The sequence below is a fragment of the Molothrus ater genome, chromosome 13 (assembly GCF_012460135.2).
Source record: "Molothrus ater isolate BHLD 08-10-18 breed brown headed cowbird chromosome 13, BPBGC_Mater_1.1, whole genome shotgun sequence".
NCBI classification, from domain to species: Eukaryota; Metazoa; Chordata; class Aves; order Passeriformes; family Icteridae; genus Molothrus; species Molothrus ater.
The window spans coordinates 4,912,653-4,931,515 of record NC_050490.2 but is presented as its reverse complement, the minus strand read 5'-3'; the positions used below and the strand labels follow the sequence as shown (position 1 = coordinate 4,931,515).

The 18,863-nt window shown below is 39.7% G+C and overlaps 1 protein-coding gene across 1 annotated transcript in view; it reads right to left on the bottom strand.

Moving 5' to 3' along the window:
• The window catches only part of ACSBG1 (acyl-CoA synthetase bubblegum family member 1), a 35,229-nt gene that overhangs the window by 4,018 nt on the left and 12,348 nt on the right, over window positions 1–18,863 (bottom strand). Inside the window, 11 exon segments of the mRNA XM_036389756.1 lie at window positions 690–829; window positions 2,606–2,823; window positions 3,386–3,619; window positions 4,231–4,412; window positions 4,896–5,072; window positions 7,445–7,594; window positions 10,042–10,122; window positions 11,901–12,021; window positions 12,834–12,922; window positions 13,563–13,598; window positions 13,600–13,781. Coding sequence (XP_036245649.1) covers window positions 690–829; window positions 2,606–2,823; window positions 3,386–3,619; window positions 4,231–4,412; window positions 4,896–5,072; window positions 7,445–7,594; window positions 10,042–10,122; window positions 11,901–12,021; window positions 12,834–12,922; window positions 13,563–13,598; window positions 13,600–13,781 — 1,610 coding nt within the window.

Here is an 18,863-nt window from a genome sequence, read left to right as displayed (position 1 = left end):
GGAAACATTTAGCTCATGTTCAATGGAATTATTATGGTGTAATGTAAACAGCTTGAGACAGAACTGTCCCTAGACTTCTTAAATTACTATTTCTATTGTACCTGAAGATAGAGAGTATCAGTCATAGAGGTAAACAACTTCAAAACACCTAAGTGGCATTCACTAGGTATGTTCACACAACTGAATTGCAAATGTTTCAGGAGAACAGTGATTTCTCAATTGAAGCTTATACCACAACAAGGCTATTAATTATTTTGTTCCACAGTCATCATTCTTGTGTTATAAAAATAACAAATTGCAGAGAAATGTTTCTGTTGGAAGGTTTCTGAGTTTGCCCATAACAGAAACATTTGTTGGTTTTGCTCATGTGTAAGCATAAAGATATTGTTGTTCTGTAACAAAGACTTCTCAACCTCCCAGCACTTCTTATATAAAAATTTGCATTTAAATAGAAAATAGCTCTTATTGTACATGTAGGAGAAACAGCAGTAAATATGTGGATGTTTAGCAGACCAGGTAACCCTAGGTTTAGACCCAGCAGGATTTGTCTGTAGTTGCTACATATTTTTTCCCACTGCTAGTATCTTCCTATCTAATTTTAGGTCTTTTTACAAATGGTTCAAAATTATTATTCTTTTGTTAGGTGCAGGTGTGTAACTTCACTGAAGGCAGTATTAAAACTGGTTTACCTTTAGGGTCAGGAACATTGACAAAAACTTCTTCTTATCTCCAATCACCATAGCATTACTAACAATTGGAAGTTCTTTTTTAACAGCATCTTCAATTGGAATTGGAGGCACGTTTTCACCTCCAGCTGTAATAATTAAATCTAGGTAAAAAAAGAAAGGCTATTAGTTGCATTCAAATAAATTCCAGAGATCCGGCTGATGTCTGCCTCAACCTGCTCTTCTTATTCTGACATAAAAAATATGAGGTCTTTTTTCCAAGATACTATTTTTCAAATACCACAAATCCTATTAATTATCTTCAAAACAAAAATGCTACTATTTTTCAAATGTGTCTTCAAGTTCTCAGCTGTCCCTCAGTATATTTGCTCCAGATATTTTTTACATTATCCAGTAACAGCTTATTCTCAAGGGACTGTTACATAACTGGAATTTTTCTTTGAGAGATCATCTCTTCCAAATTAGCATAGGATTCAACCACTATTCTATTATTGCTATCTCACCAAAAAGCAAGTTCATTGTTCATTGTTATCGTGATTAAAACCAATTCTTGAATCCACCAAGAGGGGTCAGACAAAAATAAGTTACTACTGGAGGAAGGCTTGATAAAAACAACATTTGTCCTGAAGTGTAATATATATATTCCATGAAATTATTACAAACTTGAGTATTCTCTAAGTAAATTGCAATTCTTTGTTTTTGTTATATTGGTGACTTCCAGTTGTGCTCAAATAATTGTCTTTGCAGCAGTTCAGAACATGCTTCAACAAATAACAGAGACAGGCTTTTATAAGTCTAACTTTTCCTTTCATTCCACCCTCCTTTTGTAATAGTCTTGTCTTTGTCTCAGATCCTCTACCAATGTCTCTGGCCCTTAGTTTTTCATTGTCCTTATTTGGACTTGGATTTCAAACTTCAGTGAAACTGGACATATGGTTATTTTATCTCAGATTGTCTACCTATCCTGTCATTTACAGTAACTGCTGTTAAGCAATCCAGCCAGATATAAGAGAAACACAAATGTTATGAATTGAGACAAGGGGTTGTTACTGCTGTGCTAAAGGAAAATGAATCAGACAAGAAAAGTTAAAATCAAGACAGCTGCATTTGGTGCAGGCTATTAATACTACCAACTTCAGTCCTGATTCCTAGCAGGACATGATGCCACCTGTGACGAATTCACTCATCTGTGTTATCTCCCTAGTGATTCATCTGAAGTTCTAAGATGATATTTACTCAATTCTTAAATCCTCCTCAGTTACATCGTGCCTGTGACCAATCCCACTGTGTGAATATGTACCATGAGGAAAGCCTCCAAGTCAGCAATGACTAGTCTCAGTCTCATGAGCCTCCAGCCAGTGTCCTGTGGTAACACCTCAGTGCATTGCTTCAGCTGGAGCTTTCCCTTCTGCTCTCCAGCTTCAGCTCTGGTCTCTGTAAACACTTAACCTAAGACACCAGAGGAAGCAACCTCTGACCTACAGCAGCAATTTCTCTGTAGCAGAGGGTGCCTCTCCTTCTCCCCTAAACATTCTAATGTGCAATTAAGACACTGGCAAGATTCAGAGGGAGACTGGACAGAGGGAGCTTAATGATATCATTCAAATCAAACATGACACATTAAACCTGTGTTAGTAGTTTATATTTCTAATTGTAATTAATACTGAGTAAAGGTGTGGGAGATGAAAAGCCTGGTTGTAGGAACTGAATTATCTCCACCTACTACAGACTAGAGGGATACCTTCCCTGAACACAGAGCACACTGTGGTTTTCTCATAGCAAAGTTTATTTTACCTTCCTGTTAGGGCAATGCTGCTGGTATTAGAGGAAAGACACTTCATTAGATGGACTACAACTGAGAGATGACTGAATAGTGCTGAACATTTACCATAAACAGAGAGCAAGGTTTTGCCTATTACCTTTAATTCTTCCAGTGACATAGAGAAAGCCATCCTTGTCTAGCTTTCCTAAATCTCCAGAATGCAGCCACCCCTCCTCATCAAAGGCTTCTTTTGTTCTGTCTTCCATATTTAAATAACCCATGAAAACAGTCCTTCCCCAGAAACAGATTTCTCCATTGCCTTCTGTATCTTTGTCCACCAGTTTCACTCTGCATCCAGGTGCTGGTTTACCACAGCTACCAGAGAAGAGCAGAAAAACCCCACAAGTATCACAGAAACATCAAACATAACACTGGTAAGGTGGCCAACATGCCAAATCCCTGAAACTGTCAAAGTATCCATGACTGCAATCATCACCATGCTGTAGCTGTCCAACGGCCAGGGAATACTCCTTCATTAGGGCAGATTTGTCAGGCTGTCTGAGCACTTTCTGGCAGTCTGTCTTGGCCTGTGCTTGCTGCTTTCCCCCCCTGTATCTGCAGGCATAAAAGCATTTTTGGTTTTGAGGTCTTGCATTCCTCCCTTGGGCAAGGGCTAGGGTTCATGTCAGATGTAGTCACTGTGTTTGGCTACAATGCTGCAACTCAGTTTCAGTGCTCCTGGCACAGTGTGCTGTGGAGTCAACCTGCTCAAATTCTGACCTGGAAATTACTCTGACTCCCAAAGTCACAACAGAGTGGCAATGCACTTGGAAAATAAAATAAGCTGCAGTATCTTTGCTGAGCTTAATAAATCCTTTTTTCATAGATAAAATGAAACAGATCAGTATTTTAAAAATAGTAACAAAAGCAAAATTACCTGTGCTGCCTGTAAATGTAAGGCCCAGACAGGCAATGTGGGCCTGTGGTCTCACTCATCCCATAGGCCTCATACAGGGTGATGTTCAGACCCAAGAAGAAATACAGTGTTTCTGTATTGAGAGGAGCAGCACCAGAAAAGTGCTTCTGACAGGAAGAGAGCCCCAGTGCACTACGGATTTTTGCAAGCACTAAGTAGTCTGCTAATCTTGTCCAGAGCTGCTTTAGATCACTGCTGAATACAAAATACACAAGTAAGTCAGAGCAACCAAGGAAGTTTTCAAAACACAATCAGGCACAGATTTTGTTTGGACATGTATTTGTCATTTGGTTTTGGGTGTTGACAGCAGCTAGAACCTAAGTAAGGTGACACATTCTTCCTTTCATTTATTTGGTGTTTCTCCTACCTTTGGATCTTTCCTACCTCCAACTCTTTAGGTATCTGAATTCAACAAATACAAAGAATCTATAAAAACATATTTTATACAACACAGCTCTTGTATACCTGATTTTTTATCAGTTAAATGTGTCTCTGAGAACCTACATCACTGAAATCTGAAATTTGCAAGATCTATCTGAGAAACTGAATGATAAGACGAGCAAAGGAATATCATGGAATGATATTTTGGAATACCATTCTGCATAAGAAATTTCTCCCACTTCACTGTAAAACAATTCATATCAATAACAATTGATAACTACACCCTCCCCCCCATACCCTATTTGCACTGTTGCCAAGCCAGATTTTACCCACTTATACAAAGAGTCTCACTGAGGCTTCATGGTTTATTACAAGCAAATTGCTACTTTCAGGTTGCTGGAAATCTCACTCATTGTACAACACACCTGTTTGAGCCGTTCAGGTTCCTCTCTAAGCTAAGTGACATAGCCCAGGAAAGCATTTTCTTCTTCATAAATCCTGACTGAGCAGAAGCATCCTTTAACTTCTCCATGATTTTCTCCCATACTCGGGGAACTCCCATGTGAGATGTTGGCTGCACTTCTTTTAGTGTGTTGATCAAGCTGCCCTGTTATAATAATGAAATAATTTCAACAAATGGCACATAGCAGAGAGAAGGAGTTTTGGTGAAGTAAAACCTGAATGTTTCATTTTGTAGAACATCACTAAATATGTAGAAGATAAAAAAGGGCTGGCTGAGCTCACTTCAGTCACCCATAGGCACTAATATGTGTCAGTCTGACACACTGGGGGAGGTACATACACAAGGAGAAAACCACACATGGTTAGTTCCTCCAGCATCCCTTTTCTCCAATAACTGCTTATCCTTCTTTTGCCTTAAAAGAACCTTATGAACATGAATTATATATTTTAATTAGAATCTAGAGCACTGGGTCACAAATACAATGAGCTTTATTTTTCCATAACTTTGACAACAATGGACTCTCAATCTTCATCCTCTACAACTTTTCAAATATCATATTCTCTCCTTGGGATGTTTTTTAAGAGAAAGAAGTGCAATCTTAATTAGATGTAATGTAAGACAAGGTACCTTTAGAGCATCTGGCTCAGCAAAGTAAACTTGCTCTCCCCATTTGATTCCAGTCCACAGGTCATAGATCTGTGCAGCTATGTGGCTGAGTGGGAGATAACTGACTATGGACTCCTGCTGGACCTCTGCAGGTTGCATACCTCCTGCTTTGCTGCAATGGGCTGATGTCCAAGTTATCTGTTTAAATAAATAATACAACACATTAGGTATGGTAGGGATTTTGGTTTGGGTTATTCTCCTTTCTTCCTCTTAACACAAACTTGTTATCCTCTTGCTATGCTAATGAAACTAAGAAAAATCTGTGCTCACGGACAGACATTGCAGTATTGACCACACAGCAGTCTGTCAGTTCCCTGGGGACACTGCCAAAAGCCAGATTACCTTTGCAGCAATACAGAAGAGCAGATAACATAAGTAAATACAGCATTTGTACTGCCTGACTGGGCTGTGAACGCTAGCAGCTGCCCATGCCCTAGTGACACACTCAGCCAGGCAGCCATGGGCTGGATGGATGACAAACAAATTGATCTGTCCCTTCCTTTCCACCTCTCCATCTTTGCAGGCTTTCTATTAAACTGGCACCTTCCACCAGTGCTGTATCTGCAAGTTAGAAAAGGAACAATAAATACTCAGTGATCAGTGAGCTCAAAGGACAATTTAGAATCAGTCACAACCTCATTGCCTGGTACTGATCATCCCCTGGCTAAGCACTCAGGAGGAAGATAGCAGCTGTACTCTATTCCTCTGGAAGCCTCTGGGATATTCACTGCAGTGGTTCCCAAGTGACACATACACACCCACCCCTCTCATGAGAGGCAGCACATACATTAATAGTTTTGAAGTTGTGCTGCTTGACTTAGTGAACCTGGATGATGTTTCCCCCTCCTTCTTCCTATTTCCCATTTGATCTCAGAAGATGCAGTTCAAGGATGCTAAATATGCATATGCATTCTTCATCATCAGAACATAGCATATGGAAGACACATAAATATACGTGATGGCGTGAGAGACAATGGAGAAGATATATGTGCACAAAAATAACAACCAAAACAAACAACACCCCCCAAAAAAACCAAACAAGAAAATGCCAAGCAACAAAAAGAAACAGCTCTTTCTCAGACAAGTCTGTAATCTAAACTGGGTAGTGCAGGATACAGAAATGAGAGTATTCAAGATGGCAGAGTACAGACATAAACAACATGTATTCCTGTTATCACAGCACATTCCTTTGTAAAAAATTAGAAGGTGCAAGTGTAGGCTTGGCCTAAGGAAATAGAGATTTTCAAGAGAGGGTTTTAAAGAGCAGTGTGCTGCCAGGCCAGGCCATCCAAGTTTAGGTGGCAGCCCTGGACAAGCAGCTAAGGGAGACTCACACAGTAGGAAGAACAGGATGTCTTTAAGATGTGTCTGTATTCATTGCTTCTACTTCAAGCTTCACAGTACACAGGCACACTCACAGCAGATCTGGGAGGGTCATGCAGGACTGATTCAGCACTGCTTTTGCACATGAACGGTGGCAAACATCTTTGACTAAAGAAGGCAGCAGCAAAGCTACAGGCATGGCATGCTTTCCACTGTTTGTCAACATAAAAATAGCCTGTTTGTGATCAGCAGCCAAGAATAGTTTGGCAGCTGGCATGGAAATGACACCAGACTCCTTTGATATAAAAGAGCATAGATTTGTAACATCAAGTCAGTCTTTTTGTCTCCCAAGTTCATTATGTTCTGCTTCCAGGTACTAGCGCACTAATTCCCTACATCTGGGTGAATTGCTGTTTCCACATTGTGCATGTCTGCAATAATTTCTGCTTTAAGGGGTGAGGTCTCAACTTAGACCATCCCTTTGCACAGATTCTCTATGTATTCAGAAAGGTTTCCTACCACCTTCCACTCCTGCTCAGACACCAAACACATATCTTTCCAAGCAAACCTCTGTGGAAAGTCCTTTTAGCAAACAACTCTGCTTTTGTCATAACTGGAAATTTTCTGTTTGCAACAACACAGGTAGGGTTACTATCAGCACCAGCACTGAGCACTGGAGCTGTATTATCCTCCAGTGACAGACACAGAAACCTGCACACAAGTCCAGGAACAAAAAGCACCAAAGTAAAAAATCCACACATCCACCTCCAATTTTAATAAAATCTGCAAAAGCAGTCCATCAGGCTGTTTTGATAGTAGCTGGCTGATGTGTATGATTTCCTCATTTCACAGTGACCTATGACATTCACTTGAGAGACTTTATGGCAATCTGTGAACTATATTTATGAATTCATGCATTAGATCTCACAAGAAATACAGTGAATAAAAATTTCATATTCATAAAGAACTGTTCAACTTTGTGAAGGGCTGTTTGAATGGAGTTTCATTCTTTACCTTGTTTGTACTTTACCAGAAACAGCTGACTGCCCTTTGCTTTGCAGTACCCTATCCATGCTGTAAAAGCAAAAGCATTTCAGGCCTCTAGGATGTACCAGCCATCTCAAACCACAGGAATAAATATCCCCACACTTTGCTGTTCCTCTGCTACAGGAGCCTAAAGTACCTACGTTGTCATGACTCAGCATGGCTCCTTTTGGCTTCCCAGTTGTTCCGGAGGTGTAGATCAGAACACAGCACTGATTTGGCTTTTGGGAGTTAATAATGTCATCCAAAGTACTGTCAGAGATGTCACCTCCCAGCTCCAGAAACTCTTCCATCTAGAACATGGACAGAAAATACAGCATACCAAATGACTTCCTACAAATTGACACGGTACTGCACCTTTCCTGTCTCAAAAATGTTAGAACATCTCAGTGCCTTGTTCTGAAAACATGTCCAAGGCAAGTTTCCCCAGACCTTGGCTATGGAAGAAATATGGTGAGTCTATCTTAGAGCTTAATGTGTGAATTGCAAACAGACTATCTAAAATTGTGCTGTCATGAATCTTTTTAATGTCTAAGAAGGAATAGTAATACTGTTCCTCCTCCAACGTGGGTACTATGAATAAGTCACAGAGGCTAAAACTCTATTACATTCTCACACTGTAAGAATGATTTTGAGTATTAAAGGAATCTGGATGCATCATTTTTAAGAGTACACTTGTGACAGCCCATCTATCATGCATTGCACACTATATAAATATAACTATAAAGCAATTGAATGAAAGCTTCTTTGCAAAAGCATCATTATCTAGATGTGTGAATGTTTGCCCAAATTATGTGCTCTTTTATAGGAAAAAATATGATGATGCTGGTCACAACTTCCATTCAAATTTGACTCACTAGAGTGAGATAAAACTTTTGTGACACTGGACTTTTGTGCCACACAAATTGGCCTAGAAGAATCCTGAACCTGCTCCTCTGTATTATATGGGTTGCTCCCCAATACTTCTGTTGCACACCCCAATATGCTCTTAAGTGTAGCATTGATTGCAATGCTAATTGGAAACTAGAGTATCACAGAATTTTTAAAGAAAATTGATAACCAAAAGGTCAGTTTCCCATTGCAATCATGTGATTCATACTGTTCTACAGAAGTGTAATATTTAAATGCAAGGTGCAGTACCTTCATTTTTCAGCAATTTCTTGGAGCTATATCTAGGACCACAAAGCAGTAATGGGGATGATGAGAAAACAGAGGTAAAAAAGGAGAGCCTCTGCTTGAGGGTAGTTAATATCTTCTTTCAGACATCTGGCATTGCCCTGGGCTACTAAGATTACAATAGTCAGTGTCTGTGGCACCTTAATCGCCTTTTCTTGGGTGGCAAGGCTGTCCCAAGGATTATTCATCAGTTTTATACTTTCTTCCAACAAACCACATCTCTGAAAAGAGAGGCACTGCACAGCTCTGTAGCAAGTCAGGGATTTGTCACATTCTATTGCTTCCCCACAAGAATGTGGCTGCTTCAATTTCACAAGCTCCTGGAAAGCCTGGTGGTGTGAAGGACGTAATTGTTTGTATGTCACTGAGCAGTTGTTCCTGCTCTCCTGACCATACTGTATTCTCACAGTGGAATGCACTGATCACTGAGAATCTGTTGCACAGGCTTTGTTTACTGAGCAGCACCTGCAACAGATGGTGTTGGCATTCCAGCATGTGTGGAAGGTACAGAAACAGTCACACCACACTCCTGACTCTGCATTTGCCTTCTGGAAACACGCACTGCTCAGCCAGCTCTGCCCCTGCCGCCGCTCATCGCACGGCACAAAAAATCCCTCTCATCAAACACCGCGTGGGCGGGGGGTTTGCTCTGCATCACACCTCAGCAACAATCATCTCTGCCTCTGGTATCTGAGCTCTCATTTTTCCTTTAGATGACATAAACTATGGCACCTGTCAGACACGCACAGCTACCCTGCTCGTCTGAGAAAATGTCCAACACGACACCTGAACACTGAACCAGTGTTTAAAAATGCAGCAATTCTTACACATTTAGATTTCAGTAAGTGCAAGTTGTTCAAGAATTAAATGCTAGCACCAAGTCTTTTTAAATAGTAAGATCATCTTTGTATTAACATTTTTATTGTACAAGATGCAAGGCATGCTCTATATCAGTATGTATAGTATTGGAACAGTAACAATTTATTATTAAGTTATATGCAAGACAAAAAAGGCACAGAAGACTTTTTTCTTGTTTGATTATCAAAATTGCAAGTATTTTAAAGTGTTTCTATGCTGTTCACTGTTCATTATATTTTTATATACTGAATACAGTGTTTTTCTCTTCAATATGTATTTTCAACAGCTGAAGCTTTTCAGCCTAAAATCTGATCTGTAGTCCAGTTAAAATACTGGATTTTTAAAAAAATTACCAAATTCACAGGCACCAGGGAGCAACTTTTTTTTTTAACCATTTGAGAATACACATTCCCACTTAAAACCTACAGGTGTTTAAATAACCCAGTCAAGTTAAAAATTAGGAGGACATGAGACAGACAGTAAAGCAAGGTAGCTCTTTTCTTAAATGTGAAGTATCAAAGGTAATTTGAACAGAAAAAGCTGATAAAGCTTTTGAATGTGTTTGCTGGAACACAGCAATGCATTCTAAAGGCAGATAATCCCAGTAAAAATGTATCAAATAAATAACAGCCCACATATTTACTGTACTACATGGGTGTGACCCCATGCATTATTTGGTTATGCCTCTGTTCTAGTATTCACTCACCGTGTACAAATTTGGATGTCTCTCTGCAATGGAGTCCTTATAAAGCACCACGGCCTTCAAGTGGGGCAACCGATTCCAGATCTGTTGCATTTTTTAAAACAAAGTTATTTATTACTCATATCTTATGTGGCCTTTTATCCACTCTAATGCTGCCAAAACTGTAATGGGTTGACAGGCACAAAAACCTCCCATTTCCCTTCACCTCCAAATAATCTCCCCTAAACTCATCACCAAACAGCTCAACTAGAGGCAGGGGGGAGGGAAGGCAACTACAGAGTCCACACAGACTACACAGTCTGCTTCAGGAAATCTAGTTTCAGTCAAAAGGTTTAAAAAATGAAAAATAGACCAGAAATGGCTCCTCAGCATCCTTTCTCATAATGCACAAAAGGGCACATAAAGGAACAGTGCAGGCCAAGCTAGAAGCTGACCCAGGCCTGTGATTACCAATAAAGTCCGACAGCAAAAAGTGATGTTCAAGTGCTAAAAAAAGTTCTACTTCCTTAAGGAAAAAAAATCAAAGGAAGCTGTATGCACATTGTAAAGATAAATAAAAATATAAAGCTGCAGGCTTACAGGCAGACAGCAGTGGCTGCTGCTTTCAGCAGCTCTTTGTGTGCTTTGCATGGCCTATAGGAAGCATCGATTTCACTGAATTCTGTGAGACCCCATGCCTCACAGACACCTTTCAATTAATCACATTTTGAACTGAATTTTGACAATACAAAAGCAGTGGCTTGATGGTAGCCAGTATGTACATATTATTAGATGTTATTATTTCAGTCTTGGGTTCCAGAAAAAAAGTTTCAAAAAAACCTTCTGCTGGATAAAGCAGTGCTGGCCAGAGCTCTCCTTTTCTACATAATGTGTATGAACCAAACCCCTTGAGTTGTTCCACTTGGATTCTTCTCCCCATGTCCACAACAGCATAGTCTGGTATTGTGTCAATGACACTGCAAGAAGGCTTATCTGACTGTGTATTTTTATAGAATACTTACAAAAATCTCTCTTCCTCCATATTGCATATATAACACAACTACAAAATACAAAGTAATTAATGAACAATTTCTATTAAATACATTTGAAAAAAACCTGCATATTTTCTCTCTTGCAGGTATGTGGTCTTGGCAGAAAGCTCCATCATGGAGGGCCCTCCTCCTTCAGCAAACAGTGCCATTTGGTGCAAGTTTGATGAATCCACAGGCTTCCCTCAACATCTGACAGACAGACAAGCCCTTCTCAAGAGCTGCCTGTGCTCCTCTCCCAAGTCACCTTGCCATCACATTGGTCTTTCCATCTGGCACAGTTGCTGAAAGGCAGGCTCAGCTGCCCAAGAGTTCTGTCAAAATTGAGACTGTTCACTTAAGGAGGATCCTGCTTGCTCACTAAGCTCTGTCTCATGTTAACCAAAGTGCAGTAAACTCAAGAGCCTATGGCTGATATTACAAGCAGGAAAAGATGATACCTTGGAAAGAGAAAATTCTGAACACTGACATCCTTAATATTTAAATGACAGACCTTTACAAACCCACATCAGCATAATCTCTTCCATTCAAGTGGATGGTGTTTTTCCAAACAGAATCAGGTGGTGACAGTAAAAGTATGGGATCAAAATGTGGGTTTTTTCAGGTAAACCTGCAGGGAACCATCCAGTGAGTTCTCTGCTGGAGCCACAGACACTGCAGAGGGTCAGAGCCAACAATGAGCTCTGACACCAGATACCAGATCTCTGAGTAACAACACACACTTCACAAAGAAAGGTTTCATGATACAGAGAGAATACATGGTATTTGGTACCAACACAGCATTGAGAAATGAAAAATTGTGCCTTTTCAGTAATCATTCAGCCACCTTGTTACCTGCATTATCTTGTCCAGCTGTTTCTGATTTTCCACAACCATGATATCAGTCTTGCTGTCATGGGCAATGTAGTGACAGGCCTCTGGAGAATTGGTTGTATATATCCCTGTGACAATTCCTCTGCATCAAAAATTTATATATATAAATATATATGAATATATAAAAATATGTATGTATGTATGTATAAGAACATACACTTATATACATACACATGCACATAGTATCAAAGGAGAATAATAATCAAAGATCAGATGAAACCTGAAGGAGTATGAAGATGTGGAAGCAAACAGCAGGACAGCTCTAATGTTTGTTTCAGATATACATGAATCTCTGATTTATGCCCATTGCAAAAAGTAATCTCTATTCAGTAGAAGATGCTGGGATTCAGTGTTTTAACTCACTTAAGGTTACACAGGAGTTAGCTCAGGAAGTGGTAAAAAAATCCTCACTTATGTCCTCTTTTTGTTCAAGCTGTACACAGATACCAATTTGGATTCCATTGGTACAGAACAGCTTAAGAAGTAAAATCCAAATTAACAGGTATCAGGACAGAAGAAATCAGGGTAGTTAATATTCATATGTTACTTCATCTGTTTGAATATATCTTACTGTAGATAATCATTAATATTGTATTATTATCATTAATATAAAACTGGGATTCTCATCTATTTCCCACATCCCACATTGATAAGATCCTGTACAACAGCTTCTGTGTGACTGTCATGCTTAAGCCTGTGGCAAACAGGATCCATTTATGAGTGTCTGAACTATTTGGGATGCAAGACTCCAGCAGGTTGCTGAAAGTGTCCATCAGTAGCAACACAACTTCCAAGATATGATACAAAATACTGACTTGATACATTCCCAGACCTAGCAAAACAGAAATCCCCAAATCCCCCTCAAAAATTAACTCCCCCCACAAAAAATCTTACCCAGCAAAAACAGCTCCAACAGCTGAGATGAACCATTCTGGAGAATTAAATCCAAGGATTGCTACGCTATGGAATCGTTCAAGACCAAGCTTAAAAATAATATACAGAAGATTATATAATATAGGCCCACTGGAGAGAAACATACACACAAATATAAACCATGAAAACTTTTGATTTTTTATCACAGTACTGACAAGGCACGTGAAAGCATGTTTTGGTATCCATAGCAAACCTGGTATTTATAAGCAATTAACAGGATGTGAATTTTCCACTACCTTCTCCTGTCTGCTTGAACTCTGCTGCCCAGAAAGTCCCAAGACCCAGAATATTTCAATATGAACAAGAGCATAATGAATACTAATATTACCCTATATTTAGATGTTTTAAAGATTGTCTTTATCTCACCAAATTCATGATAGTCGTTTTCCCCTATTTTTTTTTAATCTTAAGGCCACTGAGCTCTTCTGAGCTCTGCACCCAAGTCCCAGTGCAACACAGCACCTCTTCACTGGCAGGTCAAGGCTCCCTGACAGCAGTGTTACCTCTGACCAAAAGTCATTTTCATCATTATCATTTCAATAAAGAATATTGAATACTGATCTTCAAGTAATACAAAAACCTTCTTATATATTGTGGAGTTTGGGGTTGGGTTTTTTTTATTAATTTGTTTTTTAGGTTTTTAAAGGACACAAAAGGATTAAAGGCATTGGTTTTGTTTCCTGCACCTACCTTCAAGAAGCTCTTGGCCTGCTTTCCTAGAGAGGCAGTAATATTCTGAAAAAGTTATTTTCTCCCATTTTCCATTCTTTTTGCTGGCCAAAGCATTAAGGGATCCATATTTTTCCAGGCTTTCCTTGAACATCTGATGAACTGTTATGGGAGTCTGTGGGCATGAGTTATCTATTCTCAGTCTGACTCTGCCATCAGCAAAAGAAGTCCACAGAGATTCTGGAAGGTAAAGCACCATTGTCAGGGTAATCTGCAATTGAGAAATACCATGTGACTGTGTACCAGAAGACAGGAGGATTGAATAAAGACTCCAGGACTAAGCACAACTCTGGCACGCCCCAGCTCTTGAGAGAAGGGTTTTCCAATTTTCTTATTATCAAATATACCACGTAGAAAGAGAAATCTTTATTTCTTGTACTTCATTCTGCATCTTGACTGAAAGTGCCATACAGAATTATGCTGATGATGTGTGTTGCAGGCACACCCCCAGTTCCAGCTGAATCTGTTTGCCTGTGCTCAGCTCTGCACTCCCCCTTGTGTCAATGGAGCAGCTGGTGAATCAGAAGGCTGAAGAGATCCAAGATACGAAACCTCGGCCCTGTTCAGTATCCGAGCTCCTTGTGCATGTGACACCTCTTCCCTCCCTCCTGCCCCTCCAGCTATTCTCCCTCATCCTCTCCCTGTTCCTCACTACTTCCCACAGTTTCTCCCTTGGTCATCTGTCCCATGTTCTAATGTGTCCATTCCACTCACTCCTGTCTTGCCCTGGTTCGATGGTTCCATTTTTCATCTTCTGTTCTTGTCTTCCTCACTCTGTCTTTATACCATCCACTTTTTTTCTCTCTGTTATTTTTTTCTGCCCTTCTTTGACAGGACAAAGATGCAGAGCACCAACAAATGTCACTTGGCTCTCACCACTGGTGCCAAGGACTGGGACAGTCCCTGGCACTCACAAGAAATGTCTGCCTCAAAGATTGTCCTTGGCTCTTGCAAACCCTGCAAGAGGCTGAGTATGAACACACTGCTTAGAGGATCTAGGGGTTATAAGGTGGCAAAATTCAGGTGAACTCTCACAAGGAAAGCACAAACCCTCCCATGACTCCCCCATCAAACAGTTCCCATACTTATGAACAAAACAGTACAAGAACATTTTTAAGAATTTTTTTCCTTAGACGTACTTTCATAAATGAAGCAGTATTTTTAGCATAGGCATAAAAATGGATATATTCTACAATGAGCTGGTGAAAAAATTTCAGACCAAAGTGCTTGGGTTTGTAAGAATTAAGAGTAACAGAAACCAGTACTTTTTGTAATTCCTAATACAAGTTAATAAGCATAATTGTATTTTACTACACCTATGGAAAGCAAAAACTGTAAAGCAAGCTCTGTTAGTATCTGTGCTGTTTCCTGCTACCTCAGTGGCTGAAAAAGAGCAGTTTTGGAGTGTTCAAAAGTACAACATGCATCACACCCCTCTCCAATGCTATTCTAGTTGCTTCAGAGGTCTGGGAACTGCCTCTCTGAGCACTTGTGGCAATACAGGAACACATCAGCCATAGCTGGACCCACACCAGTGCTTTAGAACACACTTGCAGCCTGCACCAAGAGCAAACTACTGCAAGCTCACAAACATTTCATTCCATTCCTGCTCCTGGCTGGCAGATTTGCATTGTTCTCTTGACAAACAGAAGGTGCTAATGACAACAATAAGTACAAATTAAGCTGCTCTCTCATGCACCTTCATTTTCTCATGTGTAAATGGCACATAATGATTTTCAAAACATAGGGGCGGAGCTGTGCTTAGGTCCCTGGAGAAAGGGCATCATAAATCCAGACAGTTTAGAAACAAATAGCTGTGAAGGAGTTTAAGTAATAGCCAGACTTTATCAAAGTGTAAGCAGTAGCACCCAATAATTACTTTATGAGTTGAGGAGGCAAAGCAGCTGTTTCTGCACTTAACCCCAAAGCAGGTGTGAAAAGGATGAGAGGTAAGACCTGTCAGAGATAGAAGCTATTGTTAATCCAAATGTTTACTGTATGCAGTGACACACCAAAGCCCAGATGAAAAATGATACATATAGATGTTCTGGCTTCCAAAACAAAGGTATCAGGGATTGCAGGTGTGCTTGGACACAGGTAGGTGACTGCTCTGTTCAAACAAAGTCACAGCACACAGAGCTAAAATACAACATTCTGGTCGATATATTAAAAACATTCCTGAATAAAGACGTTCCTCTCTTGAAGGAAACAGAAAATATTAGCAACATTACTACAATAACATTACAGAAGTTGCATTAATAGTGTCTTTTCACTTCACATGTCAGCAAACAACAGCACAGCTCCCAGAGAATAATGAAAATCAATCAAATCCCTGAAATATCTATACATAGAAACCAAAAAATGTACTTGAAAAATGGGTTTCCTTTTGTTTTCCTTATGCAGGTTTTTCTGCTGTTAAAAAGGCATCTTTGATTCATATCAAAGACAAGGAACAGAATCACTTTCAGAGACTCTGTGCATCACCTTCTTAATACTCCAGATACAGTGTAAACAAATACAAACCTGAATGCCCATTCAGTGTCTGCTTTTGCATGTATTTGCAGGTAGAACTTAAATCTCAAAACAGTTCTGAAATCTCAATAAGCCAAATAATTCTAAAAATCTAATTTGTCATTCCCAGAGTTAGTAAAAAAAACCAGAACATGAACAATACATTCCTTTGTCAGTTTGCAGAGGGATTTTGAGCAGAGGGCTCATTCTTCATAGAAAGTGCCTGGTAAGGAATGCCTGGCTAAATCCTAAATGCATCAATTATAAATGTTGGGAGAAGCAAAACAGGTGTTCTGCCTCAGTAGCATCTGAAAGTTAAACTGCAATGTCTAGGCTGGAAATCAACTCAGTACTTCCTGAAACCAAAGTGGAGATCACAATAAAACCCCTCAATATACACTCTTAGCATTGGTATGTTATACAACTGTAGCTTCACAGAGTACAAGGACAAAACCCACTCCAGCTCAAAGCACTTGATGCCACTGAAAGTTTTCCATATGCAAGCAAAGAGTAGTTCTTTTCCTCTTTCTTCCACTTGCTCCTGCTACCTGCATTATACTTCATACTCAAAATGCTTTTTCATCCACTACTATGTGACCTTGGCTCATGTCCTTCACATGAATTCTGAAGGTCAGAGATGTTGCAAAAAGATTTCTGCTTAAAGAAGGCTATATTGTCAGATAAGAACAGAGATTTGATTCAGGTAATAAAGTCTGGACTGTCACTGTTTGAGGCTCTGGAAGGACATTTTTTTCCCTATGTCATTCTCCTCCAAGGCCAAAAAGTCCATAACCAGACTTCATTTTCCATGTTTCACTGCCTTCCCTGCTGAAGGAAGAGACAGCTCAGGGTAGTCTCATCCATTAGTTATAACAGGATCATTGTACTGCAGCCTGTCTTGGGAATTGTTCTAAGAAAAGCTGATCTAAATACCTGGGATTTCAGATGGGCAGTTTTCCTGCCAAGATGGGAACTAAAGTGTAAATTTTCAACAAGAAACTTAACAGGAGGAAAAACCTAGATAAGAACCCCTTAAAATACAAACTTGCAGTTTTCAACTGATCTTTCACAATACAATCCTAAACTTATGAACCGTTTACATGTGAATACTGTGTACAAAGTACATTTGTTATTCAAGTATTTTATACCAAGTTTGAAATTACACACAACATAGAACACATTACACATTTTGTGGTTTTTAACAGCCAGTTTATTCCTTCCACCATGTAAAATGGGAAGTTCTGACATGGTACAAGCCCAGATATGAAAAATTACTTCAAACAGACAAACAAATAACAATTTTTTTTTCCCCATGTATAATCAGTCTGGCTGAAACTGCTGGACCTCTGGGATATATGAAGGATCAAGAGAAATACACTAATCCTACAGCTTAAAGCTAATATCATTAGTGAAACCTTCTCTCTGTTCGCTACCTGACCTGCAAGTATTCTGGTGACTGCCAGAAAGGATCTGAGAATGTAAATGAATTCAGGTGTTTATGGAAGAACAGCTCTGAGAGTCATATACAATGCAAAAGACCCAAGGTCACCTTTCAGACAGATAAACAGACAGCCTGATTGTGGAATGGCCCTGCTGCATGATCTGAGCAACTCCAAGTGATATTCCATAGAAATGCCCTGCGAAGTAAGAAGTAAACCAGTAATTTAACTTCTGCTTGAAAATTAATCAGAATTAACTCACAAAACAGGGTCTTGATTATATGCCAGATGCAGCAAAACATCACTCTGCCCTAATGACAAGAGAAGGAATTCAGCTCTCTGCTGGAGGCATTCCTGTCAGTCATCATCCAAGATTCCACAGCTATGACGCCATCACATTCTGCTGAAAACAGAAATACACCATTCCTCCTCTCACCCACTATTTTTCACTTTTCTTCAAGATGACTGTGACCCTGAAAGATTAACTTCATTTTAGTAAGAGCTGGAGCTGAATAAACACTGTTTAGAGTCTGCAAGCTTGGCATCTGTGTCAAACTTCTCCTTGTGCCAATAAACAGATTAAACAAAGGTACAGAACTTTGGAATTTCAAGAGAACCTGAAAGTCTCAGCCAGCCCAAACACATAGTGATTCTTCTAATAAAACACACAAACTAGATCCTGTGGCTTGTCTTGCCACAGCTGGGGGAAGAAAAGGGTTTTCTGTTATATTACCAGTTTTCCACAATAAACAAATAATTTTACCCTCTCTAACAGAAAAGACAATAAATAGAGGAAATATTTTTAAATTAGCCAAAACACACAAAAATATTTCAATTAATGGAAACTTCTACTTTTTCCACTGCAGGAAAAGGGAACAATTATTAATTACAATAAAACATTCTCCTCCTCACATCAGTAAACCCCTGCAGTGTGGACCAGAGAAATGAGATATCCTCCAAAGAATGCCTCCATGAGCTGACATGGAGGGAGTGGTGCACCAGGACAAGTACAAAATAAGCCTCCTAACAATACTGACGCTTCTAAAACTGATTATGATGCACCAAAATGAAAGCGTGTGCAGGGTGTAATCAGGAGGAAACATCACTACAGAAACATTGCCCAGGCATGCAGGAATGGAAAGTCAAAACTCAGAATTGAAATTGGTGAGTAATGTGAAAAGTCACAAGAAGGGCTTTTACAGGTACAGTGGCAACCAGAGGGAGAACCAGTGATATTGTGGGCAACTCACTGACACGAGCCATGCAAAGGGCTGATGCTCTTAGTGCCTTCTTCACCTGGTATTTACTGGCA